This window comes from Syngnathus acus, chromosome 10 (assembly GCF_901709675.1).
Source record: "Syngnathus acus chromosome 10, fSynAcu1.2, whole genome shotgun sequence".
Classification (NCBI taxonomy): domain Eukaryota; kingdom Metazoa; phylum Chordata; class Actinopteri; order Syngnathiformes; family Syngnathidae; genus Syngnathus; species Syngnathus acus.
The window spans coordinates 915480-941464 of record NC_051095.1 but is presented as its reverse complement, the minus strand read 5'-3'; the positions used below and the strand labels follow the sequence as shown (position 1 = coordinate 941464).

At 47.1% G+C, this 25985-nt stretch overlaps 2 protein-coding genes across 3 annotated transcripts in view; one reads left to right on the top strand and one right to left on the bottom strand.

Moving 5' to 3' along the window:
* The window catches only part of focad (focadhesin), a 16647-nt gene extending 6085 nt beyond the window's left edge, over positions 1 to 10562 (bottom strand). The window contains exons 1-24 of the mRNA XM_037261390.1: positions 10458 to 10562; positions 8817 to 8875; positions 7866 to 7940; positions 7620 to 7774; positions 7466 to 7564; positions 6132 to 6233; positions 5857 to 6061; positions 5538 to 5747; positions 5367 to 5454; positions 4907 to 5103; positions 4574 to 4840; positions 3057 to 3161; positions 2893 to 2994; positions 2685 to 2812; positions 2481 to 2607; positions 1672 to 1806; positions 1499 to 1549; positions 1324 to 1407; positions 1103 to 1241; positions 655 to 843; positions 464 to 585; positions 287 to 379; positions 124 to 215; positions 19 to 60 (exon numbers count right to left, since the gene is read on the bottom strand). Coding sequence (XP_037117285.1) covers positions 19 to 60; positions 124 to 215; positions 287 to 379; positions 464 to 585; positions 655 to 843; positions 1103 to 1241; positions 1324 to 1407; positions 1499 to 1549; positions 1672 to 1806; positions 2481 to 2607; positions 2685 to 2812; positions 2893 to 2994; positions 3057 to 3161; positions 4574 to 4840; positions 4907 to 5103; positions 5367 to 5454; positions 5538 to 5747; positions 5857 to 6061; positions 6132 to 6233; positions 7466 to 7564; positions 7620 to 7774; positions 7866 to 7940; positions 8817 to 8875; positions 10458 to 10488 — 2897 coding nt within the window. The 5' untranslated portion in view covers positions 10489 to 10562. The remainder of the gene's footprint in view (positions 1 to 18; positions 61 to 123; positions 216 to 286; positions 380 to 463; positions 586 to 654; positions 844 to 1102; positions 1242 to 1323; positions 1408 to 1498; positions 1550 to 1671; positions 1807 to 2480; positions 2608 to 2684; positions 2813 to 2892; positions 2995 to 3056; positions 3162 to 4573; positions 4841 to 4906; positions 5104 to 5366; positions 5455 to 5537; positions 5748 to 5856; positions 6062 to 6131; positions 6234 to 7465; positions 7565 to 7619; positions 7775 to 7865; positions 7941 to 8816; positions 8876 to 10457) is intronic.
* Positions 9343 to 25985, top strand: mllt3 (MLLT3 super elongation complex subunit). 2 transcript variants are annotated; one of them, XM_037261392.1, is made up of 13 exons: positions 9343 to 9417; positions 11945 to 12125; positions 17742 to 17824; positions 17899 to 18042; positions 18286 to 18324; positions 19091 to 19213; positions 20143 to 20691; positions 22509 to 22578; positions 24003 to 24141; positions 24234 to 24330; positions 24502 to 24570; positions 24635 to 24706; positions 25025 to 25985. In XM_037261392.1, the coding sequence occupies exons 2-13, from the start codon at positions 12029 to 12031 to the stop codon at positions 25154 to 25156; spliced, it is 1614 nt and encodes a 537-aa protein (XP_037117287.1). In that variant the 5' UTR covers positions 9343 to 9417; positions 11945 to 12028; the 3' UTR covers positions 25157 to 25985. The 2 variants fall into 2 exon arrangements, with proteins under 2 accessions (XP_037117287.1, XP_037117286.1); XM_037261391.1 differs by lacking the exon at positions 9343 to 9417 and adding an exon at positions 11070 to 11265.

Sequence of the window (25985 nt, the reverse complement as noted above, 5' to 3'; positions counted from 1 at the left end):
TCCTTCGCCTTTACTCACTTGGTCGCGGCTCGGATTGAATCCGTCAGGCGGTCTCTGGCCCTGAGAACAGCGAGAGTTGATTGCAGCTGATGAAGATGGTGTGAAGATGAATGAGAAGCTCACCACAGCCAGGCGCAGTGTTGCTTGTAGCGCAGTTCTTCTTGGTCCTCTTGGTCGCTTTTGCGCCGCTGCATTTCCAGATCAGCGCCTCGACCCTGCGCGCAAAAAAACGGACATTTTACAAATTGTATCTTCTACCCTAAAACCAAATGTTAGAAGAAGCCACCTCAAGGACTGCGTGGAACGTGCCGTTCATGAAACTGCGCCACGCTTGAGGGAGGAGCAGCGCGCGGTGCCATTCGGACGGCTGAATGTTCACCTGCGGATGGACCGTACCCAAATGTCAGATTTCCTCCTCATCCCCCCCCACCCTTTGGTCAGAAAGCAGCAGAGACGCGAGTACTTCGTGAATGAGGGCGCTCATGATTTGCTGGTAGCTTCGGCTGCGGCTGAGGAGGAAGCGCACGATGGGTCGGCCCTCGCGATCCGTCTGCTGCGGAAGCTCGTGGCAAAGCAGCAGGCCGGCTGCAACGAGGAACATGTGACGGACAGACGGACGGACAGACACGTTTGCTAAAACTTGCCAACGCTCACCCGCCAGTCCTGCCTTGAGCCCCGGCTGCTTGTTCTTCTCGTAGGACTTGAGCATAAAGGCCGGGATCCCCGCCAGGGTTTTGCCCTGGTCCGAAGGCGAACTGCCTCCCCGTAGGGCGGAAAAATACACGCCCCTCGGCATCTGGCTCATCTCTTGCTTGACCAGCGATGTCAGGAAATGCTCCAAGGCTGCCCCCGTGTGACACACGTTCAGTCATTTGCAACACTTTGCTTATCATAGAGGAGAATGATTCTTTCGGGTGCCACTAGAGGGCGCTGTACCACATTACTGTAATTTTCGGACTATAAGCCGCACCAAACTATAAGCCGCACCATTTAAAACTCGTGATTTCGGGTTTAAAATTTGCGAAAAAAGCCACGGCTTATAGTCCGAAATTTACGGTACATTTTTCGATCCGACTAAGAGACACGCTGTGATGTCATTGACCTGGTAAAGCAGGCGAGGGGGTGAGAGTCAGCAACTTGACATATGATGAGCCCGTGACTGAGAGGTCTCCCTCTTCGTCCTTCCCCGCTTGCTCCTCATCCTCGTCTTTCTGCTCGGGCGGCGGCGCTTCGGGCCTGGCCTACGACGGACATTGTGGAAATGAACGCGCGTCCCTTCGAATGTGGATCGGCATGAGAAAACTTAGCTGAATTTGAACTTACTGCCTCGGGGAGATGATTGATGGTGTGACTCGCTTCTGGGAAGTCGGCCAAGGCCCGAAAACCACAGCTGGCTACATCTGGATCCTGTTGCCCCGCCCCCACCAACAAAAAAAAATGGGCTCAAAGAGGCACCTGTCACAATATCAGATTGTGCACGGGTGTTTCTTACACAGACCTTGTTGACAGCATAATGCCAGAGAAAGCTGACTGCTTCATCCTTTAGTTTCTATTAAAAATAATCATAAAAAGTGAGAAAAATAAAGAAAAAAATATATATATATTTTTTTTTTTGAAATGCGCAGGGGGCTGACTGTAATAGCTTGACAATTATTTGACTGAAGTATTCACCTCATATTCTTCAGATTTGACGGCGAGTTGGGGAACCAGAGCCAGAAGCTGAGAAACCGCCTTGACCATCAGTGGACGAGAGTCGCATCTCAGCTCCGGTCCAAGAGTTCTCCATGTAGACACGATGTCCACTACCTGCAAAACAAATTGAAAAACACGACAGGTCTTTTGTGAAAAATTTAATTCATTGCTCATTGCTAGAATATTTTCTTGCCAGGACTTCTGAATTAAAAGTTCATATCGTTTTCAGTCCAAAGTGGCCAAACGAACAAAAATGTGGACATACGAGAGTTCAGGCACTCCACCGCTAGGTGGCGGCAGTGAATTCCATAACAAAGCGCAAAGGTAGTGGAGTATTTTGTTCTCGAGTGCTGCCATTTGCCATTTTTATGCGCGGGTGTTCTGCCAGATGTTTACATCAAATAAATATGGTGTCGCATATTGTAATACAAATTGATTTATTATTACTGTTTGTATAAATACACAGGAAGAAGACCTTGAAAAGATAATTGCATTTTCATCCATGCCTTTTCTGAACCACTTTCTCCTCACGTAAATAGCAATACCGTCGGGGAAAAGCAGATTTTTTTTTTAAATGATCAGCGCGAATTGGGTTTCAGAATCAAATCCATATGCGCAGTGTGGCTGTATGGAACATACCGCCCCTTGGTGGCCAAAGTCTGCATGCCGGACAACGCAGCACATGGCCACTCATTTGAAGACCATGAACATGAACACCAAAATATTTCAATTCCATCCCTCCATCCATCCCAATTGCATAGCTAATCATTTGCTTTGCGTGGGCCCACCTCAGCACGGCACAGCTCCTGCAGTCCTTGCAGGGCCAGCACGGCAGGGGTCACCTGGTCGGCTCTGCTGCACTGCTTCAGAGTCAACGCGATGGCGGCCAACATGTCACTTCCGTGCTGGTAAGGCCTGCGCGCAACACAAACACAACACACACAGTCAACTTAGCGAAAGACTTTGGAGCTAACCCCGAACGACGATGAGACCTTTCTCGGCAGATGTCTCGAAGACAGGCGGCTCGGGCCAACACTTGCTCCCACTGGGTTTCCCTCCCCATCACCACCCTGTTGTCCGGCTGAGCCAGCAGACGCTGAAGCTCGGGGTAGACGCGGTCCTGGTGGGGGAGGGGGCGAGGACAGGTCAATAACGCTGAGGGTGGTGGAATAATGCCAAGCGTTGGTCGAGGTGGCCCACCTGCTTCTTCCAAAGCGTCGTCGTGAGCCGCATGGCGGCTGCTTTGAGTTTGAGGTTGCTGGCGAGCAGGCCGAGAGTCTGCAGCACCGTGGGGACACAGAGCTGCGACACAAAGACACTTTTAGCCTTCCACACAAATGTACGTTCCATCTTCTCGCCGCTACCTTGTGGGTGCCGAGGTTCGGCAGGCACTCGAGCAGAGCCCGCGTCAAGCTCGGATCCTTTTCTTTGCCCAGCTTGAACAGCAGCACGGGAAGAAGGGATGGCACCTGGAATACGCAAACGTCGCATCAGTTGGTGAGCGAGATGATTTAGTGCGTCGGTCGGTGCGTTTTGTTCCCGTCTTTTAACAAAAGGGGCTACCCTAGCAACAATTTTCGGGCTCGTCTGAGGAAAACAATCCAATTTGTCTTCCACTTCATAAATGGCCGCCCCGGTGCAAGTGGCACTGTGGGAGCAATTAGAACAGCGGGGGGAATCCTCTTAACGAGCAGCCTTGGCACCGCCTGTTATTTCACATCATTGTCTGGGGGGGGGGGGGGGGTTGCGGAGACTCACGTTGCAGTCCCGAGGGCTCGGAGGGATATGTCAGTCAGCAACAGAAAGCTTTTTGTTGTTTTTTTAGTTCAACATAAAAAAGGTGCATAAATGTCATTTAAGTAGCCAATGGAGAGCTCCAAAGAGCGGAACCAGAATTTGACATTGGGTTGAAAATTCATTTGGTAGCAGCAGAAAGCGAGCAAGTGAGTGTCACTTAAAGCAACGGTGCTGCATGAGAAGTCACAGATGGCGTCCAGTCTTGACTTTCATGTCGCAAGCAAGTTCGGAGGCAAAAATAAAAAAGCCAATGAGTTGAGCCGCCACCAAATTCGAGTCACACCATCACTTGGCTTGTGTATGTTAAGTTTGCTGTATTCACACATTAGCCTAGCTAGCTGTGCTAACAACAATTGGAGTCACGTTATCACTTGGCTTGTGTCTGTCAAGTTTGTTGTATTCACACATTAGCTAACGCGAAGCAGTGCTAACATGTTTTTTTTTTCCCCATGTCGCCAAAGTTCTCTGTTTGCATAGTCTGAGTTTATTTTTACTTTCTCAATTTAACGCCTGACTAACACCAAGCGTAATGACAAATTGAGCCGTTATCGGTGAGCTAAATTGAGAAGCTAAAATAGCTTCCCTGTCTTGGGGGGTTTAAAAGTGAGTTTCTCAGAAGACACTTTTTATATTCGCACGTTTAATATATATATTTTTTTTTTTTTCAGAGGCAGCTTCTTTACATTTTTTTCGGCTCTTTGTTACCAAGGGTTTCTTTTTGGATAGGCTGGCGATAAAAAAAAAAAGAAAATTAAACTCCGAGTTTATATTTTTTTTCATCAACAAAAGAACTGATTGTTCGATAATATATTTAAACCCTGACAATGGTCTAATTTTTTTTAAATGACAAATTGTTTAATTATTTTAATATTTTGCATCGATATAGGTTTCGGACAGAACAAAAATATGAATATTCATGCTTGAATATGATACTGAGGTGAGGAGCTTCATTTGGAGGCCACCGAGTTTACACAAACGACCCGAAAAAACAACAACTCTTATTTTGAGAACAGAAAGGCGGCCATTTTGAAAACGCAGAATTTGAAACGCAAACAGGCAAGTCTTGTCAAAGGATGTCACTCACCTGGCGGGGGTCGGCGGCTGCGACGGCCCGTACGGCATCCAAAGCCAAGCGGCAGACCTGGTCCTGGCCCGTGAGGAGGAGAAGGTGGGCGACCGTGAGAGCGAGGGAGCTGGGCAGGTGCTGCTGGCTTGACGACAGAGCCGAGGTGAGCGAAAGGAGCCAATCGACGGCTGCCGAAGGGTTCTCGACCACTCGGCGGAGCGTGGACACGGCCGCTCTCAGCTCGCTGAACCAGGGGGTGAGAAGAAGCTTTTCCGGTAGAGGAGACTGGCAAGAAGAAGAAGGTCATCTTCATCTCAGAATGGAGATTTCCCCCACTCATTATTATGTTACCTGTTGGAGTTGAGCGGTTTGCCTGGTGACGCTGCGTAACACGCTCTGAGCCAGCTTCTGGTTGAGCTTGTGCGTGTGGCGCTCTGCGAGTGCCTCGGTGACATCTGAGCAGGACAGGAGCTGCAGCACGGGGAGAACCAGGACCGGACTCAACCAGTGGGAGGGCTCGGTGGTGTGCTCGGGAGCTAAAGTTAGTGCTTGAAAGTGGACAGAAGGTTATGGAAATGAGCAAAATATACTACTTCAGAGTGTGTGTGTGTGTGTGTGTATATCACATTAAAGGATTTATTTTTATTGAATTTTCCTTTTTATAAACATATAAAAGAAAAGAAATCTATAAAAATAAATCCTCAAATATATAAAGTAGAAATGAGCAAAAAACACAACTATATATATGATTTTATATCTCCATAAAATAAATAAATTAAAATAATATATATATTTTTTTACAGATTTTTACCAAGACTGAGCAGGCTGCTCTGTTGCGCTGCGGGGGCCTCAGACAGGAGCAAAGCAACAGCCATGAGCATCTCATCCAAAGGCAGCTTCTACACACAAACGCAGCACTATGATTTGTCGTCGGACTCTCATCACGCACATGACGACAAGTCGTGCGGGCCGGCCGGCCGACCTGTCGACACGTCGGGATGATCTCCGTCATCAAGCCCACGAGCGGTCGACAGTCTCCGCCGAAGCCGAGGCAGCTCTGACACGCGCAGAGCAACTGGAGCAGGAGACGCGCTCTCTGGCTCGTCCAGGCGTCTTCACGCTTCTCCGACAAGGCGGGAAGCAAAGCGCTGATCAGCCACTGCAGCTCCAGCACCGCCTCCACGTCGTCCACCTGCCGTGACGCCAATTTTCCAGCCTTGAATATTTGAAGCCGGCTTTCTTTCACCTCTGACATCGCCTAAAGCTTTCAGAACCGTCAGCCGCACGTCGCCCCGACTCACCGGCATGTGCGGCACCAGCCGGCAGAAGCACCGGAGAAGGCTGTCGGATGGCGGCGAACTCTCGTCCCGCGAGCCGAGCCCACCTGCGGGGAGCAGTGTCCGCAGAAGACCCTGGCGAAGGAAGCCGTGCTCGGTCCGCCTCTCGGGTTGGCAGTAGAGGTAGCGTAGAAAGGGGACCAGCATGGCCACGTAGGCGGGCTCGTTTCTGCGTCATCAGAGACCACGTCGGCGCCGTCAACAAGATTTCATATTGGGTAAATTTATGTTGGGCTTGCCTGTCAACAGCCTGCTGGACAAAGTCATGGATCTCGGCGAGAATGGCGGTCCAGCAGTCCGGGCGGTTCTCCAAAGCTGTAATGAATGGGTGAGGATCACTCCTAAGGAAAAGGACAGGATAGGACAGAAGCTTTTTAAAAGGCAAAACTTTTTTCTTGTTCTTGTTACACACTGAAAACAGTTTTGAACCGTGGGGGGGGGGATCATCATCTCTCCTTTCAGTGGATTTATAATTATATTTTTTCATACAATGTTGTTACATCCAGAAATTTCCATGTGATAAAAAAAAAGAAAAAAAATCACCACTTCCACACCCATCAAGTCCAGACTAAACACTGGCAGTCAAATCCAAGGTGAGGTCACAAGGGTCACGAGGGTCACCCCCCCCCCGGCGGGCCCACTCAACTCATCCTGGGTCCCATCAATCCACACAAAAGGAAGTTCAGCGACCCAGACGGACTGACCCCTCTCTTTTCTTTGCACTCCTAATCATCTTGGTGACCGTCTTCAACCTTCCTCGCTCGTCCCTCATCCACCCGCCAACTCTCATCCATCAGCCTCTCGCACCCTTCGCAATCGTTCAGGAAGCAGCAAAATGGAAGAAAAAAAATCCATAATACGCATTTTCGTCCCACTGTACAGTGTAAAAAAACAAACAAAAAAAAACGACTTTGCTTCCATGAACTCATTCACTGCCAACCCAGTATATCTTTGACGTCTCTAACCGTTCGTGGCACTGAATGAGTTAAGACTCAAACGCTTTGACATTCTGATGAAGATTTCACCGCAGCGTCCCTCAGCAGGGGTCGACCAGATGGATTAAGACTATTTTGGGATGCGGCTCCAGATTTCGACTTTTCAGATTTCGCAGGACAGCGGCGAGCGGCCGCTTAACAATGGCCGCCAGCGTGCGTCCTCCGCGAATCCGCCGCCGCTTAAGAGCGGCGGGCCGAGGCCCCGACGGCGGCCCAAGACGCCGGAACATATTCATCTTCCCGCCGGGGAGGCGGACAGATGCGGAGAGCGCCGAGGGAATGAAGGCGACAGAAGAGGACAAAGGGAGTGGAAAGAATGTGAGCGAGCGCCTGAAAAAAGATGAGAGGAGAAAGAAAGGCAAGCACAAAGCCATTCAGACTTTTTGTGAGCAGCTTGAGGATGGGAAAAAGAAGCTGTGGCCTTGTCAAACATATTTGGCGCTTTTCTGGTTTCAGATTTTCTTCTTTTTTTTTTTAGGCGGAGTAAATATTTCAGATCACCCACCTAATTGTAATATCTCAAATGGACAAGCCGAGTCAATCAAAAATGGAGACTTGGTTGCGGCCCCTCCACTGACCTGATCCCGTAAGGACATCCGAAGCCCGCGTCTGGGTCTCGGCGCTCCGTCTGGATCCGTAGCAGCTCGGCCACGACTTTCACCAAGCCCTGAGCGTTCCTGAGGACGGGTCCGGTCAAAAAGCGGCAAGCAAAATGCGGATGAGACGGCGTACCGTGCGGAAGGCAGCAGGTTGAGGACGCCGTTGAGGACGTGGCGTAGGTCGGCGTGGCCTTGCTCCACCAGAAGCACGACGGCGTGGCAGCAGGCCGAGCGCACGGCGGCGCACTCGCCGCAGCAGCGCTCCCATAGCGTCTCCAGCGCCGAGCCCTGATGTGACACCGCCAGAGCTTGAGCACTTGCAGGCGGGCGGGTGGCACAAATGTATAATAATACAAAAAATATCTTCCCCGATATTCACCTGGGTGCAAGACAGGCTGATTTGTCCATTCGGGCCTTTCTCTTTCAGCACGGCAGCAACGAGCCTTCTCACCGCCTGCAAAATCATACGAGAGTTGCATGTTGATCATTACACCGTGGAGGAAAAGATTTATTGATCCCTTGCTCCATTTGTAAACGTGCTAACTTACAAAAGAAATTGTGGTTTGTTGATGATGGGAATTTGAGCGAAAAGCACTGTAGGCAGCTCAGTGTCCGCCCTGAGACTGGAAGCTTGTGGGTTCAAACCCTGGCCGGGTCATACCAAAGACTGTAAAAATGGGACCCATTGCCTCCCTCAGCATTAAGGGGCTGGAATTGGGGCGTTAGATCACCAAATGATTCCCGGGCGTGGTACCGCTGCTGCTCACTGCTCCCCTCGGGGATGGATGGGTTAAATGCAGAGGGCAAATTTCACCACACCCAGATGTGTGTGTGACAATCATTGGGTCTTTACCTTTTTCTCGCAGCTTGGGACACGGGTACGCGACACTTGGTTCAAATTCCTCACGTTCCTCCTCAATGCGCTTTTCACTTTTGAATTTGGCTAACATCTTAATAAATACATACTTACATGAATGAATAAATCCATAAATAAAAAAATCTTGGCCAACATCTTAAAGAAACAAAGTGCTCTTTTCACTTTTGAACTTGGCCAACATCCTAAATAAATTAAATAAATAAATAAAAATTACAAAAAAAAATCTTCAACATCTTGTTATTCTCGCCTTGAAATCACGTTCAGGAAAAAAAAGGAGTATGGTCAGAAGAAGAAACCCAACTTGAGCTATTTGGAGGTGGAAACATCATGTGTGTGAGAAAACACTGAAGACATGTTGTGGATCTTGCAGCGTGACCAAAAATGTTTGGAAAAAATAAACTGAGAAGCATATTTAGGCCACTAATCTCCAACCTTTGCTCTTCCTTCACTCACCTGGGCTTGAATGATGGGGCTCTGGAAGTCAAGGCGCACCTTCAAGGCCTCCATCGTGCCTGTGAAAGCAGCAGAACTTAGTAAGGAACACAATACTTTTCAGCACGGTTGGGGGGGGGGGGGATTGGCCCCGCCCTCCCATGAAAAACAGGTATCAGGTGTCAGCTTGTGAAAGACAAGTGATGCGGCCACCTGTCGCCCTCGCACAAAGATTCAGAAGACGGCAGCGCTCGGAGGTATACAACCTTTGAAAGACGATCCCCGTCCCGAAGCAACGACATAAATCACGGTTACATTATTGTCATGTCAGCGGAATGGCGGGCCCACGTTTGCTCATCTCACCAGACTTGACTTGACTCTCAACGGTAGAGGAACTCGAGGCTGAAAATGTTTGTGTCTGCTGTTTTGGCAAAAAAAAGTAAGTCGATATAACGGTTTAACATGACCACAGGCCTACAGCCAGCACCCGCCCAAAACAACCCAACCCAACCCAACCCTTCCCCCCCAAACTGTTATCTATGTGATAAGCCAGTGTGCTCTACTGTCCAACAGCAGCACGCCGGCCCTCATCGCCAAGCTGCTTGACAAGCGACATGAGCAGGTAAGTCCGCTGCACCTGCTGCTGCTCACCCTCGCCATAAAAGAACAAGACAGATTTGGAGGATGTCTTCCTGTACTGACATTTCAAAAACGAAAATCTATGAAGCTTAGGATTCGGTGTGCTATCACAAACATGGTGTTTTGGATTTTCAACTCGACTAAAAGCGGGTCGACGTGTTCCGAGCGGGTTTCTGTTGCATATTTTCCATAGTGCTGAACAATATGGACCTGCAACTGCAAAGGTCTGCATTAGCGACAGATGGGAGGACAATGCTGCAGTACTTGTTGAGCCAACAGAGCTTTTGAAAGGACACCAACCAGGCTTTGCTATGCACACGCCAAACGCGATATGGGAGTCTGAGAGGCCTTTCAGGTGCCACGTCATGGTCCACCACAGCAATATTATTGAACCCGTTATTGCTAAATGAGAAGAAAAATCTAGCTTCAATTTCTCCAGTTGATTTTCAATACATGACATCCATTGACAGAAACCTGCCCGGAATCGGTTAGAATAACCTCATGATGTTTTTGGATTACAAACTACAAAGGGGCATAAACAACTTGTTCGAAACTAGACCAGTGCCGAATACAGCTGTACTGTATGTTCCACGCACCGTTTCCATTGGCCGTTTGCGTAGAATAAAATTAAGCTGACAAGCAAACGTTTTAACAATGGACTCGTTAAAAAAAAAAAAAAAAAAAAGGATTCTCTCAAGCTAACTAAAATCTAACGTGAAATCAATTGAGGGTGCAGTTTAGCATAATACACAACACTGCGACCTGTTTGGACTTTAGTATTAGTCTTTTGTTTTTTAAAGCGGATATTTATATTTCTCCGTTGCGACTGTAATAAGCCACTCTGAGGCTAACCTGCTAATATATAATAGCAACCCATAAACACCGGAGAGCGACGCGATCCAAATCGGCCCGTCAAGTCGTGCACTATAATAGCTATTGCATCAGGTATGTAAATTGAGTGATGTTAGCGTCTCATTGAAAGCCAAATTAGACTTTTTACCTGGACCTTTTTATAAACTTTACCTCTTGTACGGGTTCGGCAGAGCGTAGACATACGGCAATGACCGAGGGCCAAACTTGTTGAGATTTCAAAAAATTAAGAATAAAAATATATACATATATATATGGTCCCAGCTAAAGCTAAAGTAGATGCTATTGAATGGATATCAGTAATGCCAAATTTTAGATATTTAAAGATTCCTATATTAGAACTTGAGTTGATTGCACATAATTGTTTAATTTACGTAGAGAAAACAAGGACGCGGCGTGTTACCGGTTTTCCCGATGGGCTTGAAGGCAGCGTGATGCGACTTGCCTTCTGTTCTCCCATTGGTTATTCCCCTCGTGCTCTCTCAAACATTGGGCCGCGCATGCGCTTTGTCGCTCTGTCAACAAGGTGGCGGGATTGAGCAATAAAACCACGGGTAGACGAATGCACTATTGCATTCAAAACAAAAATGTAGACAGTTTTATTTTTTCTATATATCGTATGGCAACCAACGATTTATTTTACACAGGAAAATATAATCCGTGCATTTTTAAGATTTTTTTTCCTCACTATCAAATAAATCATGCTCAATGCATGCAAAGTAAGTGTAAGGGTCCGCGTATCACTTTATTTTGAAAATCTCTACCGGACCTTTTGTCTTGATACCTGCTGTCTTGACTGCCGGCGAGTCTTGGAAAGTCTTGAATGTGACTTGGAGCCGAACACGCAGAGAGTGGCCACAATGTCCGCCGCCACACGCCAATTGGACTTACCTGCACTTGCTTTCCCAACTCCGTCTCCATGAAAACGCAGTAACGCGGCGCCTCAGGAATGGCCAACTCGGTGAGTAGCCATTTCAGAGGGCTCGATGCTGGTTCGCCCATCTCAATGAAGGCAGTGGCTGGGAATGTCACACCCGAGGAGTCGGTGCTTTGCACTCCATCAAAAGGATTTGACCTGCACGCTAGCTTTAGCCTGGACGTACCGCTATCTTTCTTTTTTCTTTTTTAAAGGGCTTTAAAGTATACTAAAACATTTTGCCCTGAAATCTAAGTGCATTTAATGATCAAGTTGTATTCCGTGATAGTCACAATTCATATACAAAATGCTGTAACTGTATTGGATATTCCTCGTTACTCCCCTTTATTATATTTCAATGTTATTTCTCAGTGTAGAGTTTTTCACTGTACAGACTTGTCAGTGATTTGAATGTACGCTTGTTCTCAAGTCAAATATTCGTCTGGTGTGCCGGCCACTTTATTAGGGACACCTGCTCAATCCAAACACCGTATCTGTTGTTTAAAAATGGAGAAAATGTTGCCGTGATATGTTACTAGCGTGGAAATTCACTCTTTGGAATGTTTACAACTTGTTCGTAACCCATCACTGATGTGGCTTTCAGTGAAGGTGAGTGTAGATTTAAAGAAACAAAAACGCTTTCAGGCACTCAAGCAAATGTTGCGACGAATAAGTCGTGATTTACACAGGGATGATAAATCAACCTCCCAATCTCAAATGCCAGGGTGCCGTTCAGGTGAAACTCGAACTCGGCCACCGCGCCCAATTCCGAAAGAAACCCACGGTGGAAGGCTTCACCCACGACTGGATGGTGTTCGTCCGAGGACCGGAACACAGCAACATTCAGCACTTTGTGGAGAAAGTTGTCTTTCATTTGCACGAGAGTTTCCCCAAACCAAAAAGAGGTGAGCTCTGCTGCTTTTCATACTTTGTGTTGCAGATGTTTGCCGCTCACTGTAAATGTCTGAACTGTGATAAGACTAATAAGTTGTGCACTTGATGCTGGGCCGTGTTGGTAAACTGTGAAGAAAAGCTTCCCAACGCATCCCATGCCTTCTCAAGTAAAGTCGCGATAGTGTCAAACCAACCAGCCAACGCCAGACTATTGATATAACCTTTATTGACTTTGACGGTAACGTAATTTCTTACCATCAGCATCCAAAAACCTTGTTGAATGTCATTTTCACAAATAAAATACAAAATTTCTTCTATGTATTGACAATCATCCCCAGATATTAATAAGAATAATTACGCACTGGGTTGATCTTTCACACTTATTCAAGAAGAATTAATTTCTGCCGAAAGTGTGGGGCTTCAAGCGTAGCGCTAATCCCATTCTGAAGAGATTTAGAGGTGCGGTGGAATCTCCCGGCCCGCCTGGCACACTTGCCGGCCCCATTCAAAGTCTTTTGTTGAGATCCGAGACGGCGTTTACGAGCCGGCGAGCACCACGCCGGAGTCTAAACAGACGCTTCCTCCATGCCGGCTTTCACTTTTTATGCGTTGAGAATGACCCAAAAAAAAAAGATGCCGCTGCTTCATTATGAGCTCAAACTGTTCTCTGGTGTTTCCATGGGAACAGCCATTGGCAATGCCTCCTCCACACATGGAGCCAAGGAAGACCCAGTGCGGGTTTTTTTTTTTTTTTTTGTATTGTCCCCCCTACCCCCTCCCCTCGGCGCCACAGCTTGGACCTAATGCCCTCAGCTCAAAAGAGGAAGACTGAGGGACAACCCGTACGTTGAAAGCTAGCAGGCCAGTTTTGAAAATGACTCGATGGCCGGCCCAAACGGCGAACTATCGCCATTCCTGGAAGAAAGGCCTTCTGTTGGCCAACTTGGACACACTACACACACACATACACGCACGCAGACAGCGAGATGGCGTCATGATTGGTCCAACATGTTCGCCCCCTGGCTGTCTTCGGGCCTCTGCCGAGCGCTGGCACCGAACGTTTCGCTAGCCTCCGTCGCTGCGCTGGCGCCTTTAGTTGTGGCGAGCGCAAGTACACAAGATGCTCGTCGTCCAGATCCAAATGAGTTGCAGCTTCACCAATCTGCTCTTTTTTTGCGCGTGTGTGTTTTATATTTGGAAGCGTTCCTCTTGGTCTGTCTTCCAAATGTAGAAAAAAAAAGTACAAATACTCAGCTAGCTTCAAGAGCTACATGATTTCAATCATCTTTTGACGTGCCGATTATTTTGACGAGTAAAACACGAATCGGATCAAAAGTTTGGAATTTCCATCGCTTAATTCAAAACGAGACGTTATTTCAAATTGACGAGGCAGCAAATGCGCAAACACAAAGAATGATTGCATTTGTGGTTTGGAGTGTTGAAAGAAAAAAAGAAAAAAAAAGAAAAAGCAGAATTTAGAAATGTCACAATTTGATTGAACAGCAAATTCTTGGTGGCATCATCTTTTATTTATCCTTAACCTTTCTCCATGTCCATCTTTTTGACGTGCTAAGTGTGGACATTAAAAAAAAAAACAGTAACAAGTCTTTATTGAGACCGGAAGTTGTGGAAAGTGCAGACATCATTCAAATGTAGGCAATGCGGTCAGTCAAATAGAAGCTACCAAAATCTACTTGAGCACCAAAAACGTGTCTTCTCGCACCACTGCTGTCTACACACACACAAAAAAGAAAGAAACTCTCAGGCAAGAGGTCCAATACAAAGAGAACCCAAGCAATGAAAGTTACGGACCGAGAGCATGAAAGGCCCGCGGGGGTGGGGGGGGGGGGGGGTATTTGGGGGCAGCCGCCACCACCAGCACCCAAGAACAGGAACTGAGCCGTAAATCCTGTCCCTCCCCACGTCCGCCTCGAACGATACGAGCGGGCTTTGTGTCGTCTTTTTTGCTCCTTTTTGCCATCAAACGATTGGGTCCCCCCCCCCCCCCCCCCCCAAAAGATGATTCAACTTGCCCTAATATCGTTCGGGGACCGTTTCAAGTCGTCTTGGAGTTAGCCCATTCCTCAAGTTCAAACACTGGATATCGACTGTAGCTGCTCAAAGGTCACCCGAGTCGGGTCGTCTTGCAATTCCGCCGATAGCTGCCGCCGCTTTTCAAACGCTCGACTCGACCGGACCGGCCACCCGCCGCGCGTCTTCCGAGCAACTCAACCGACAACGCAAACTCGGATGTGCCCCGGCTGTTTAATCTCGCCCGATTAATCTCGACCTTCGTTGGCGTTGTCCGGTCCCGTCGTTAGCTGATTAGCGCGAGGTCATACGGGTCAGCCGGGGCTGTTAAGCTAACAGAGCGCCAGGTTGTTTTTAAAACACTGGGCTCGTTCGAGCGTACCGTCTCGCTAATCACCACCCGCCGTCTTCGAAGCACCTCCAGTCATGGAACTTGATGGAGAAAAATTAAGACAATTGTCCGGAAGTCCATCAAACGGAAGACATCTGGAATTCGCCAGCCATGTCCCCAATCGAGCACCTTTGGGATGATTTATCGGACCCTTGAAATGATCTGCGCTGTCGGGATTAGCCTGCATTTGAGTGGGCAAACGGAGGGGTCCTTCTTTTCGTCCCCCCCCTTGAGCCCAACGTCCGAGCTGGCCTCATTAGCAGGCAGTCTGTGGAGAAAGGCCAAATACAGAGTGACTGGCATTGTTCTGTGATTGGCATCAAGACTTGATAGTGAAGAAATGCTACGAGCGCTAATTTTCTCTTCCGGGTCACTGGTCGCTTTGTGACTGCTCAACTCGACTGCCCCTGACATTTTTATTGGCTTTATCGCAACAACAACGGCAGATATACTCACTCCTTCCTTACATTGTGTGAGTCAAAGATTTTTTGCGAACCTTGGACTCAGGATGAGCAACAACAACGTCGGACTGACATACAGGACTGTCTCAGAAGATTAGAATATTGTGATAAAGGTCTTTATTTTCTGTAATACAATTGAAAAACCAAACATGTCATACATTCTGGATTCATTACAAATCAACTGAAATATTGCAAGCCTTTTATTATTTTAATATTGCTGATTATGGCATAAGAAAACTCAAATATCCTATCTCAAAATATTAGAACATCATGAAAAAGTACACTAGTAGGGTATTCAACTAATCACTTGAATTGTCTAATTAACTCGAAACACCTGCAAGGGCTTCCAGAACCTTGAAAAACACTCAGCTTGGTTCAGTAAACTACTAAATGACAAGTATGGGGAAGACTGCTGATCTGACTGCTGTCCAGAGGACCATCATTGACGCCCTCCATCAGGAGGGTCAGACACAAAAAGAGCAAGCTGTTCACAGAGTGCAGTTTCAAAGCACATCCACAAAAAGTCTGTTGGAAGGGGGAACTGTGGCCGGAAACGCTGCACAACCAACAGAGATGACCGCAGCCTTAACAGCATTGTGAGGAAGAGTCGCTTCCAGAATTTGGGGGCGCTTCAAAGACAGTGGACTGAAGCTGGAGTCCAGGTATCAATAGCAACTGTTCGCAGACGTGTCCGGGAAATGGGCTACAATAGCCGTAGTCCCATGGTCAAGCCACTTCTGAAGCGTCTGACTTGGGCTATGGAAACGAAGCACTGCACAGTTGCAGAGTGGTCCAAAGTTCTCTTTTCAGACGCAAGTTTTGTGTTTCATTCGGAAGTCAAGGCGCCAGAGTCTGAAGAAAAGGCTGGAGAGGAGCAAAATCCAAGTTGCTTGAAATCCAGTGTGAAGTTCCCACAGTCAGCGATGGTTTGGGGAGCCATGTCAGCTGCTGGTGTTGGTCCACTGTGTTTCATCGAGTCCAGAGTAAATGCAGATTTTATAGCACTACATGCTTCCGTCTGCTGAAAAGCTCTATGAGATGATGATTGATCTGGCACCTGCCCACAGTGCCAAAACCACCAGTAAATGGTGTACCGACCATGGCATTACTGTCCTCGATTGGCCTGCCAATTCCCCTGACCTGAACCCCATAGAGAATTTGTGGGGTATTGTGAAGAAGAAGCTGAAAGACACCAGACCCAACAATGCAAATGAGCTAAAGGCTGCGATTGAAGCATCCTGGGCATCCATAACACCTCAGCAATGCCACAGGCTGATTGCCTCCATGCCACGCCGCATTGATGCAGTAATCCGTGCAAAAGGATTCCCAACCAAGTACTGAGAGCGTCAATGGACATTTTCAAATGTTTGATTTTGTTTTGCTGTTATAAATCTTTCTTTTTTTCTACTTGGTCTGAGGAGATATTCTAATCTTTTGAGGTAGGATATTTGAGTTTTCTTAAGCTGTAAGCCATAATCAGCAATATTAAAATAAGAAAAGGCTTGCAATATTTCAGTTGATTTGTAATGAATCCAGAATGTATGACATTTTTGTTTTTTAATTGCATTAAAGAAAATAAAGAACATTATCACAATATTCTAATTTTCTGAGACAGTCCTGTATAGTGCATAGATGCCAAACCCAAGGCCCGGGGCCAGATGCGGCCCGCCACATCATTTTATGTGGCCCCTGAAGACAAATTGTGCATCGACTTCATATGTCAATACTAAAATTATAAATTGTCTTCACTTTTAAAGAAACACACAATACATTTTTGTTACCATTCGTCTTTAAAAAATATTTGAAGAGTTTTAGTCTCCAGTTTCATACCTAGTTATTCATCAGTTTTTTGTGCAGCCTATACTGTGGGTAATAAAAGGCGTTGACGGTCATAATGGCCCTCCGAAGGAAACTATGACTCCGATGCTCATATTTTCATCTATTTATGACATTAGCATAGCTTAGCGTTAGCTTAGTGACGTCCGCAAGGAAACGTCATCTCGCAGTTTCACAAGAAGGCACGCTCAACTACTGTGCTACTGATTGTACATTCATAGTTTAATTTATTTATGCAAATACTGTTGATATGATTATGACTCGCTACCGCTTTAGCATAGGTTAGCGATTAGCGACTGCGACGCATTCCGACTCCAAAGTCGTATTTTATTGCAGAATGTCCAAGACAGAAGGCCCCCGTTGTATATTTTTCATGGTCAGAGCAGTGTTGAATCTAAAGTCATCCAGAGTGTGGCCACCGCTTCCTCAACACGTTGAATGGGGCTCTTTGAGCAGTATGACATTGAACGTGACCCCACACACACAATTAAGTCCAACCCATAATATTTGCTCAGCGATGTTGGGCTGCGGCGGGGAGGTTGACCTCGGTTTGTCCAGCCATCAATTTCGGGGGGGGGGGCTTCAAAATGAGGAGCGTGTCGATTGATGGCAACAAGAGTGGGCCTCCCTCCGTACGCTGCGTTCAGGTCCACTGGGAAGGCAAGCTGACAAACATGCTCCTCTGAGCCAAGTGCACCTGAGCTCAAGTGTTGTTTGTCTTAAAAGTCCATGGGGGGAGCTAGGGGGGGGGGGGACTTCACATCACACCATTACTGGCGAGGTGCTATTTTGAAGCTTTTCCAGCTGGTTCTGTCTGGCACAATTTGGGAAATAGGCTTTCCGGTAATTTGCCCCGGTGAGGAAATGGCTTTGCGGACTGTTTGTGTGTGTGTTGTCCTTTTTTTTAGTTTGCAAAGATCCACCATACAAAGTGGAGGAGTCGGGATACGCCGGCTTCATCTTGCCCATTGAAGTTTATTTCAGGAATAAGGTACGCGACACACCACTTGAGCGCTCATTTTTTCCCTCCTCAAACGAACTCACAATCTGCACGCTCGACCGCAGGAAGAGCCGAAGAAAGTCCGCTTCGACTACGACCTCTTCCTCCACCTGGAGGGCCACCCGCCCGTCAATCACCTTCGCTGCGAGAAGCTCACCTTCAACAATCCCACCGAAGAATTTCGACGGAAGCTCCTGCGAGCCGGAGGGGTAGGTGTGCGTGCCGCCCTGGTTGTCGCTTCCGTGCAGCGGCGGCCATTTTGTGTGCCGGCCCCACAGAAGACCCCTGTCGTCTGCGGCTTTTTACGACCTGAGCTAAGTGCTTTGTGTTTACTTTGGCTGCACGCCTTCAAAGGGAAACCCGCATTCCCGCTCGGTGTCACCACTGCCGATTTGAAACGAGTCTATCATGAGGAAGATGTTAACATGTTCTCTTGTCTTCTCTGTGAACAGCAACGGGATCCGCACAAACGCACCTCGGAGGATTCAAAAGTAAGATTGCATATGAATCGTTGTCGGTCTTCCGGTTTGAATTGTTGTCGATGCTTCCTCAAGAGTATTTACGATAATTGAAAAAAAATGATAGTGATATGAGATGTTGAATTTTTTTAACGTTATTATCTTTGTCTTACATCGTGATGTGCTGACTTGTACAATAAATAAATACATTTTTTAAAAAAAAATATTAGACGATTTATTATTAAATTTTATATGACATTTTATATAAAAAATTTCAGATTAAAGCCTAATAGTGTTTTCTAACCCATATAGTTTGACTTCAATCCAAAATAAAAATCGTTGAAAAAAAACTAAGGAAATCTCTAAATTCGTTTCCGCAAGCGTTCGGGATTCATTCTCAATGTCTTTATTGCAATATTGCCGAATACTGCAGGAAGTTCAGGCGTTAAAGAATAGTCACTTATTTTTGTACTTGTATCACACAACGCTTCACTTTTGTGTTTTCATATTTAAAGAAAAAACAACTCATAAAAAAATGAAATATTTTTCCAAAACATTTGCTGCAATAACGAGTTAGCACGCTGACTTAGCACAAGGCGTTTAAAAATAGTCATTTATTTTTGTACTTGTATTACACAATACTTCACTTTATTGTTTTTATATTTAAAAAAAAGAAAAAAACAACTAACTCACAAAAACCAAACTAAAATGAAGCATTTTGCCAAAACGTTTGCTGCAATAATGAGTTAGCACGCTGAGTTAGCACGAGACGAGCTAACTGCAGCTCATCTTCCTGTAGGTGATGGTGATGCAGGAAGGCTCCACATCCTTGTTGGGGCCGCACACGAAGCTTCCCAGCAGCTCCTTGGTCTCCACGTTCTCCGACCCAAGGAAGAGCAAAAGCTCCCACGGGCCCCCCAAGGTCAGTCGCGCGTCCGCGTACACCACAGCTAGCTTACAGCCATTTACGTTTGGCCGCGGGAGGGCAACGGCTTTACTGCTGTGACGGAGATTGCCGGCAGCTTTGTCTCGGCTGAAGGTCGCCAGCCGGGTCACTGGCCGATAGACAAAAAACAACAAATACAGGCTTTGTAAGTGTCGGGGAGTTGGAACGCACCCCGTCGTCGAGACTCTTTTAATGGCTTTATTGCACGGCTGAAATATTGACAAGAGGGCCCGAGGTGAGGCCCCGTCGTTAGGATCAATCCATTTCCTCGAAGTGGTCGTCCGCTCCGCTTGAAGGAGTGCACACGTGTGTCGCGGTTCATTCTGGTACTTTTCCATCCCCTCATTTATTCACAAGTAAGTTTCCATCCAAATAACAAAGGAAGATTGCTCTTTACAGATAATATGAAGAATATGGCTTCCTCTTGGGAAAACATCTTCTAAATTCCTCTGCCAATATAAAATTGGATGTTCATATATTTGTTTGTTTGTTTGTTTGTTTGTTTGTAAACATCAGCACATTACAATATAAGAAATATTTTATTAAAAAATTATATTATCTTTTTTTTTCAATTAATCAGCCAATTGGTAATATGCTAATATCCAATATGGCCTTAAAAAAAAAACTTTCCGTGTGGAGCAATTTAATATGAAAAAAATATATATATATATAAATCGGCAACTTGCCTTTGGTAATGTTGGGCGAAAAGATTTATTGTAGCGCCGACACGCTTTAAACAATGTTTAATTCCACTAAAAATCATCCTGACTAATAAACTTCATTGTTACAGTGATGAATCAATCGCCTTGGTCGTCATGGTAACTAAAGGCACACTCACCATTGGCCCATATGGTCACTAGCTAGAAACGGGCTAATGCAAGTCTGCTAATTCTTGCATCCAACAGAAGGGCTCCAAAGGAAGCGGCCCGGTCCTTCTCACCACCAGCACCGGTACCGGCACCGGCACCAACTGCAGCAGCTTCTCCAAACTCCACAAGCCCTCCAAGGACCACAAAGACAAACCAGCAAAAGACTCCAAAGAGACCAAAAGTGCCTTCAGGGACTCATGCTGGGAGTCCAGCAGAGCCCCGAACGAACCTTCCAGAAAACCCAAAGAGAACCAGCCGCTTCGAAATGGCAACCCCAAAATGGGATTCAAGGAGCCCAAGTCTCATCGGAGCGAGGCGTCCAACCACGGGGCTGGCAAGCGAGCGGCCGCCCCAGACGGGGACAATTGGCGCAGCAAAAAACGCAAAAGGGGATTTGCCCATTTGCCTGGGTCCGACGGGCAACGTTGCGAAAAGAAAGTACTGAAGGACCGGCCGCAGATGCAAAGCGCTAAATCGCATCCAGAGGGCGACGAAGCCACGCAGCAGCGCAAGGTCTCGGCGCTTCCGCCATTCCGGGAAGTGGTGGACTCCAATGACTCCGACGTGGACTCCAACAAATCGGACGTAAGTAGGACGACTGTTGGAAAACCCAAAATTTGGGCTCGTCATTCATCCGTAAGACGGTTCAAATTGTAGTCTATCACAAAATATTTGATCTTAAAAGACAAACACACCATATATTGAAACAACTAAGCTAAAAATGAATCCACTTAAAGTCCGAACAAGTCTCAAGTCAAGGCCCAAAGTATTGCGAGGCCGCATAAATATGGCCTTTTGTGCGCGTTGGTGTTGCTTTGGAGCAATTTCACTGAAGAGCAACAAAAGACATTGTTGTCTTCTCCTCCGGTCGGGGTTGGGGCAGGATTTGTTGCCGTTGCAGCGCTATAAAGTCAAACGGGGAGGAAATCTGCTTTTATGGCGGCGCTCTGCCTGGCTCCAGGGGGTCTGCGCCGTAAAGGGTAGGCACCAATAAAACAAGGAAAGCATTTGTGTTTGGACGGCCAAACAGGAAACGCAACTATGATACCGATCTTTGCTTTTTTTTTTTTGTCTTTTTGTCAAGAGAAGATTCCGACGCTTGCCTGCTTTGCACAAATTGGGATAACAAGATTTAACGTTTTACGACACCTGAGCACAATGGCGATTAGCACCAGAACAGCAGCGCTTGGCTCGCATTCCTCCACTTGCACATCAAGCTCTTTGTTTTGCGGCCGAGATGCAATCCCCCCCCCCCCTCGAAAAAGGCCATGTGGAGAGGGGTGACAAATGCCAGGTGTTTGATTCTTTTCAGACCGGCCACCACCCCGGTGGCCGCCAAAAGCGCCGGCTGGTTGGTCATGTGACCAGCCGTTTGATCTTTTGGCTTCCCGCTGCTCACTGGGCCAGAGACGGTGCGCACCAAGGGGAAACGTGGATTAGGGAATTATTCGGGAACACTCGCGAAGAGGCCTGAGACATTCATCCACTTGGAGTCGACGTCCCAATGCAGTAGAATGCAAAGGCTGCAATTTGGGGGAGGGGGTAAAAAAAAAGAACGGCTTCCTATGAGACCAAAACATTGAGTAGTAGTGGTCAGCACTTTTTTTTTTTAATCAAATTTCAAATCTGGGATACAAGTAAAGGGTTTCATAATAATATATGTGATCATGTTTATGACTGAGGTTTGGTTCAGCAACAGGTGGAATTTCCTTCGGAAGGATCGTAGTTATAATTCACAACACATGGTAAAATCGGTATTGCGCAACCTCGTATAGTTCAAACGTAAAAAAGAAAATATCTAAAAACACAACAAAAAAAGGTGTCAAAATATTAGGGACACTTAAAAATGAATCAAAAATTCCTGTTGGCCACTGTAATCATTTAACATAAAATAATAAATTAATCCAAAAAAATGAAATGATAAAATCATTAAATAAAATTCTAAATAATTTTTGAACCATTAAATTGCAACATTGAGAAAAATACATTGCAATTGGATTATTGGATTTGAAATTGTTGAGGGGAAGGCGCTTGAACTGCGAAGCGGAAATGCTAGCACAGCTTTGTAGCGCGCCAACTGCGGCCCACGGCCCCTAAAGTGCCCTCAACCTGTGACGAAAAAGTCAACGTCTTTGAGGCACCACAAAAGCCTTGAAGCGGCACGGCAGATTTGTGGCGTTGCCTCCGCGCCGGCCTGGCCCGGCCCGGCCTGGCCCATAAAGCAGGAGAGCAGCTGGCCGTCCTTTTGTGCTGGGCGCTCTCTATAGCAATCGCCAGGCCGTTTTGCCGTATTTTCATCGCCACTTTTCCCTCCTCTTGACTTTGAACTTTCTGCAGTGAAATGAAATGCGAGTCGCTGTTTTAAACTTTGCTCTGTTTTTGCTTTTCCGCCTCTCTGTTAGTCGGAACAGCCCAGTCCAGCCAGTTCCAGCTCCAGTTCGTGCTTTGCGCCCACACAGCACAAACGCCAAGGTAATGAATACATGTTTATTTTTTCTCATGAATATTTGCAGCCGCCACCAACGATGATGTTTGCATCCACGTTGGAAAGCAATGCCGAGTGTGTAGCGAATTGTTTTGCTTTGGATTGGAAAAGGCTGGCTATTCCTGGCGCCACCCACACAGGTAGCAAACGGGCTCCCACGGCAGGCAAGGAGTAGCGCCATTCGGCTTCGCTTGGAGCAGGAAATCGCATTCATTGATGACTCTAATGGGGCTCCATTAATCGACTGAAATGAACTGTTCAAAATATGAGACAAAATTAATGACATTGAAACAATCCCTGCCAAAAATAGAACAAAATAATCAAAATAAATATAATTTTGTATAAAAATATCATGTAATTTAGTATAATATAATCCATCCATCCATCCATCCATCCATCCATCCATCCATCCATCCATCCATCCATCTTCTTCCGCTTATCCGGGGTCGGGTCGCGGGGGCAGCAGCTTCAGGAGGGACTCCCAGACTTCCCTCTCCCCAGCCACTTCATCCAGCTCATCCCGGGGGATCCCAAGGCGTTCCCAGGCCAGCTGAGAGACATAGTCTCTCCAGCGCGTCCTGGGTCGTCCCCGCGGTCTCCTACCGGCGGGACATGCCCGGAACACCTCCTCAGGGAGGCGTCCAGGAGGCATCCGGATGAGATGCCCGAGCCACCTCATCTGGCTCCTCTCAACGTGGAGGAGCAGCGGCTCTACTCCGAGTCTCTCCCAGATGACCGAGCTTCTCACCTGATCTCTAAGGGCGAGCCCGGACACCCTGCGGAGGAAACTCATTTCGGCCGCCTGTATCCTGGATCTCGTTCTTTCGGTCACGACCCATAGCTCGTGAGCATAGGTGAGGGTAGGAGCACCTCCTACAGGTGGTGAGCCCATGGGAAGGGGGACCCACGTTTTCTTTTCGGGCGGTGCCCGGCCGGGCCCCATGGGCGAAGGCCCGGCCACCAGGCGCTCGCCTTCGAGCCCCACCTCCAGGCCTGGCTCCAGAGGGGGGGCCCCGGTGACCCGCGTCTGGGCGAGGGAAAACTAGGTCCATATATTCTACTCGTCATAAGGGGTCTTCTATATAATATATAATTATATAAATATAATTCATATTAATGTAATAATATTGACGATTATGGTTGTAAGTGTTACACCCCAAAAATATATATTTTTGTAATTAATCTTCCAATGAATCGTTTATCGGAGTTTTGTCGGACAAATATTGGAATTGACCGAAAGAAAAAAGAACAACATCCTTACCAGTCGGGCCAAAGAATAAATTGTCCTCAGGTGGGAATGAGTCCAACTGCTTAAAAGTCGCGCGTGAACCACCACTGGGCCGCACGACTTTTTGTGTCCGTCTCTGTTTTTAAAAACTTCCCCTTGTGCGTGCGCCATTTTGTGTTCTAGTACTCGGCCCGCTGCAGTCAGTGATGCAGGACCCGCATTCAGACGACCACGACGCTAATTCCGAGGAGGACGACGACCTGGACTTGGATTCGGACGCCGAGCGGCCGGCGCACATGCACATCTCACACCACCAGCGCAGGTTGACTCACTAAAGTCCCTTTTGAGCTCAAGCCTCCAAAGAGATGAAAATGTCTTGACGACGTCAAACAAAACACACAAAATAACCCGCAGGGTCAGTTTGGGTGACGGCAGCGAGAGCGACGCTTCCACCCCCTCGCCGCCTTCACGGAACGATGTCCCGGCCTTATTAAAAACGACAAGTAACCAGGTAAGATGTTTTAGCACGGTTCAAAAAGTGCCGATATGAATACTCGCAGGCATATATTCTTTATCCTCTGTGACAGTTCACTGCCTTTTCGCTATACAAGTCTTTTACTGCCCCCTGGTGGCTGACTTCAAAAAATGTTGTGACTTTGCTCACTTGTTCTCCCCTCATCAGATGCTGGAAGTGAAGAGTCCCAGCGAGCAAAGCAAGAAGAACAAGAACCAAAATCTCGATTGTGACAAGGTACCAATCTTTCGGACCTACTTGTTGTTGTCGTCATTGTCCAATCCGGCAACGGCTTTTGCAGGCTTACCTGGACGAGCTGGTGGAACTGCACAAAAGGCTGATGACCCTGAGGGAGGGTCACATCCTCCAACAGGTAAAAAACACACGTATTTCCCGTTGCAAAGTCTTTCTTTTTTAAATTAATTCTGTGTCGAATAACTACGTTTGAAATGAGAGAGTGATAAAAACCGTTCAAATATTTGAAAAAGATGAATGCTAATAAAAATTGCTAGCAACATCTCCTCTTTTAAAAGTAAATACAATTTCTTATTTTAGTATGGAAACATGAAGTCAATGCACAATTTGTCTTTGCGGTCGGTCCACATGAAATGATGCGGCGGTGCCGTACTTGGCCCCCAGGCCTTGAGTTTGACCCGGATGTTCTCAGCGTCCCTGGCCTCTGCTTTTCCAGATCGTCAACCTCATCGAAGAGACGGGCCACTTCCACATCACAAACACCACTTTTGACTTTGACCTGTGCTCCTTGGACAGAAGTACCGTAAGGAAGCTGCAGAGTTACCTAGAAACCTCCGGACTCTTCTGAGCCGCCGGCAAGCTGCATTGCTCTCCGTACAATTGGATTTTGTCTTTGGGATTGAAATAGGACGCAATGCAAGACAAATCGAAAACAGAAGCTCTCATCACCCGCAAAGCCTTGAAAGCGTTGCTTCGCTCCCTGAAAAAAGTTTTGCTCTTAATGAATGTTTGCGTGCTGATGGTTGCCACGCGTTTGGAAACGCCTGGTCAACATTGCCTTACAACGCTCTCATGTCTTATTTATTGAATTTCAATTTGCGTGTGTGTGTGTGTGTGTGAGAGCGTGCGTGCGTGCGTGTCGCAAATGGCTAAACAAAGAATAGGACTTTTGGTCAAGCACTTGGCAGCAGGCGTTTCGCAATTGTTTGCAATCCGGCGACAAAACACGCCACACGTTTTCCACCAAGTGGCCCAACGAGCGTCAAGACAAATATGCTAGCGAGGGACGACCAACTGTCTTTTCCACGACTGAATATTTCATCCCAAAGCACAATTCCCACCGACTTCCTGTGCATAAAGACCAAATCCACAAATGATGGAAAAGCACGTCAACGAGCAATCAAGTAAGTGGCAGCCCACCTGTTGGGGGTCCAAAGTCCCGCTTCCATATTATGAGGCAAAATCGTTGTTGGCAGAAATGTGTGATGACAATGTTATTTATTTCTCTTTGACCGGCGGCTGTGGCGTCAAAGCTCAGCACAGAAGGACAAATGAGCTTTTCCCCCCCCCCCCCCCCCTTTTGTAATGGGATGGCGCAAACACTTCTGGGGCCTTCTTCTGGTGTCTTGTGTATTTTGAGGACGGCTAATAAATGCTCTGGATTGGTGCGCACGTGA

Excerpts from the sequence above, each read along its gene's own strand:
- mllt3 (XM_037261391.1), top strand. Across the intron at positions 18,325-19,090 it reads GCACCTCGGAGGATTCAAAA|GTGATGGTGATGCAGGAAGG; the intron begins GTAAGATTGCAT and ends ATCTTCCTGTAG. Across the intron at positions 24,707-25,024 it reads AGGGTCACATCCTCCAACAG|ATCGTCAACCTCATCGAAGA; the intron begins GTAAAAAACACA and ends CTGCTTTTCCAG.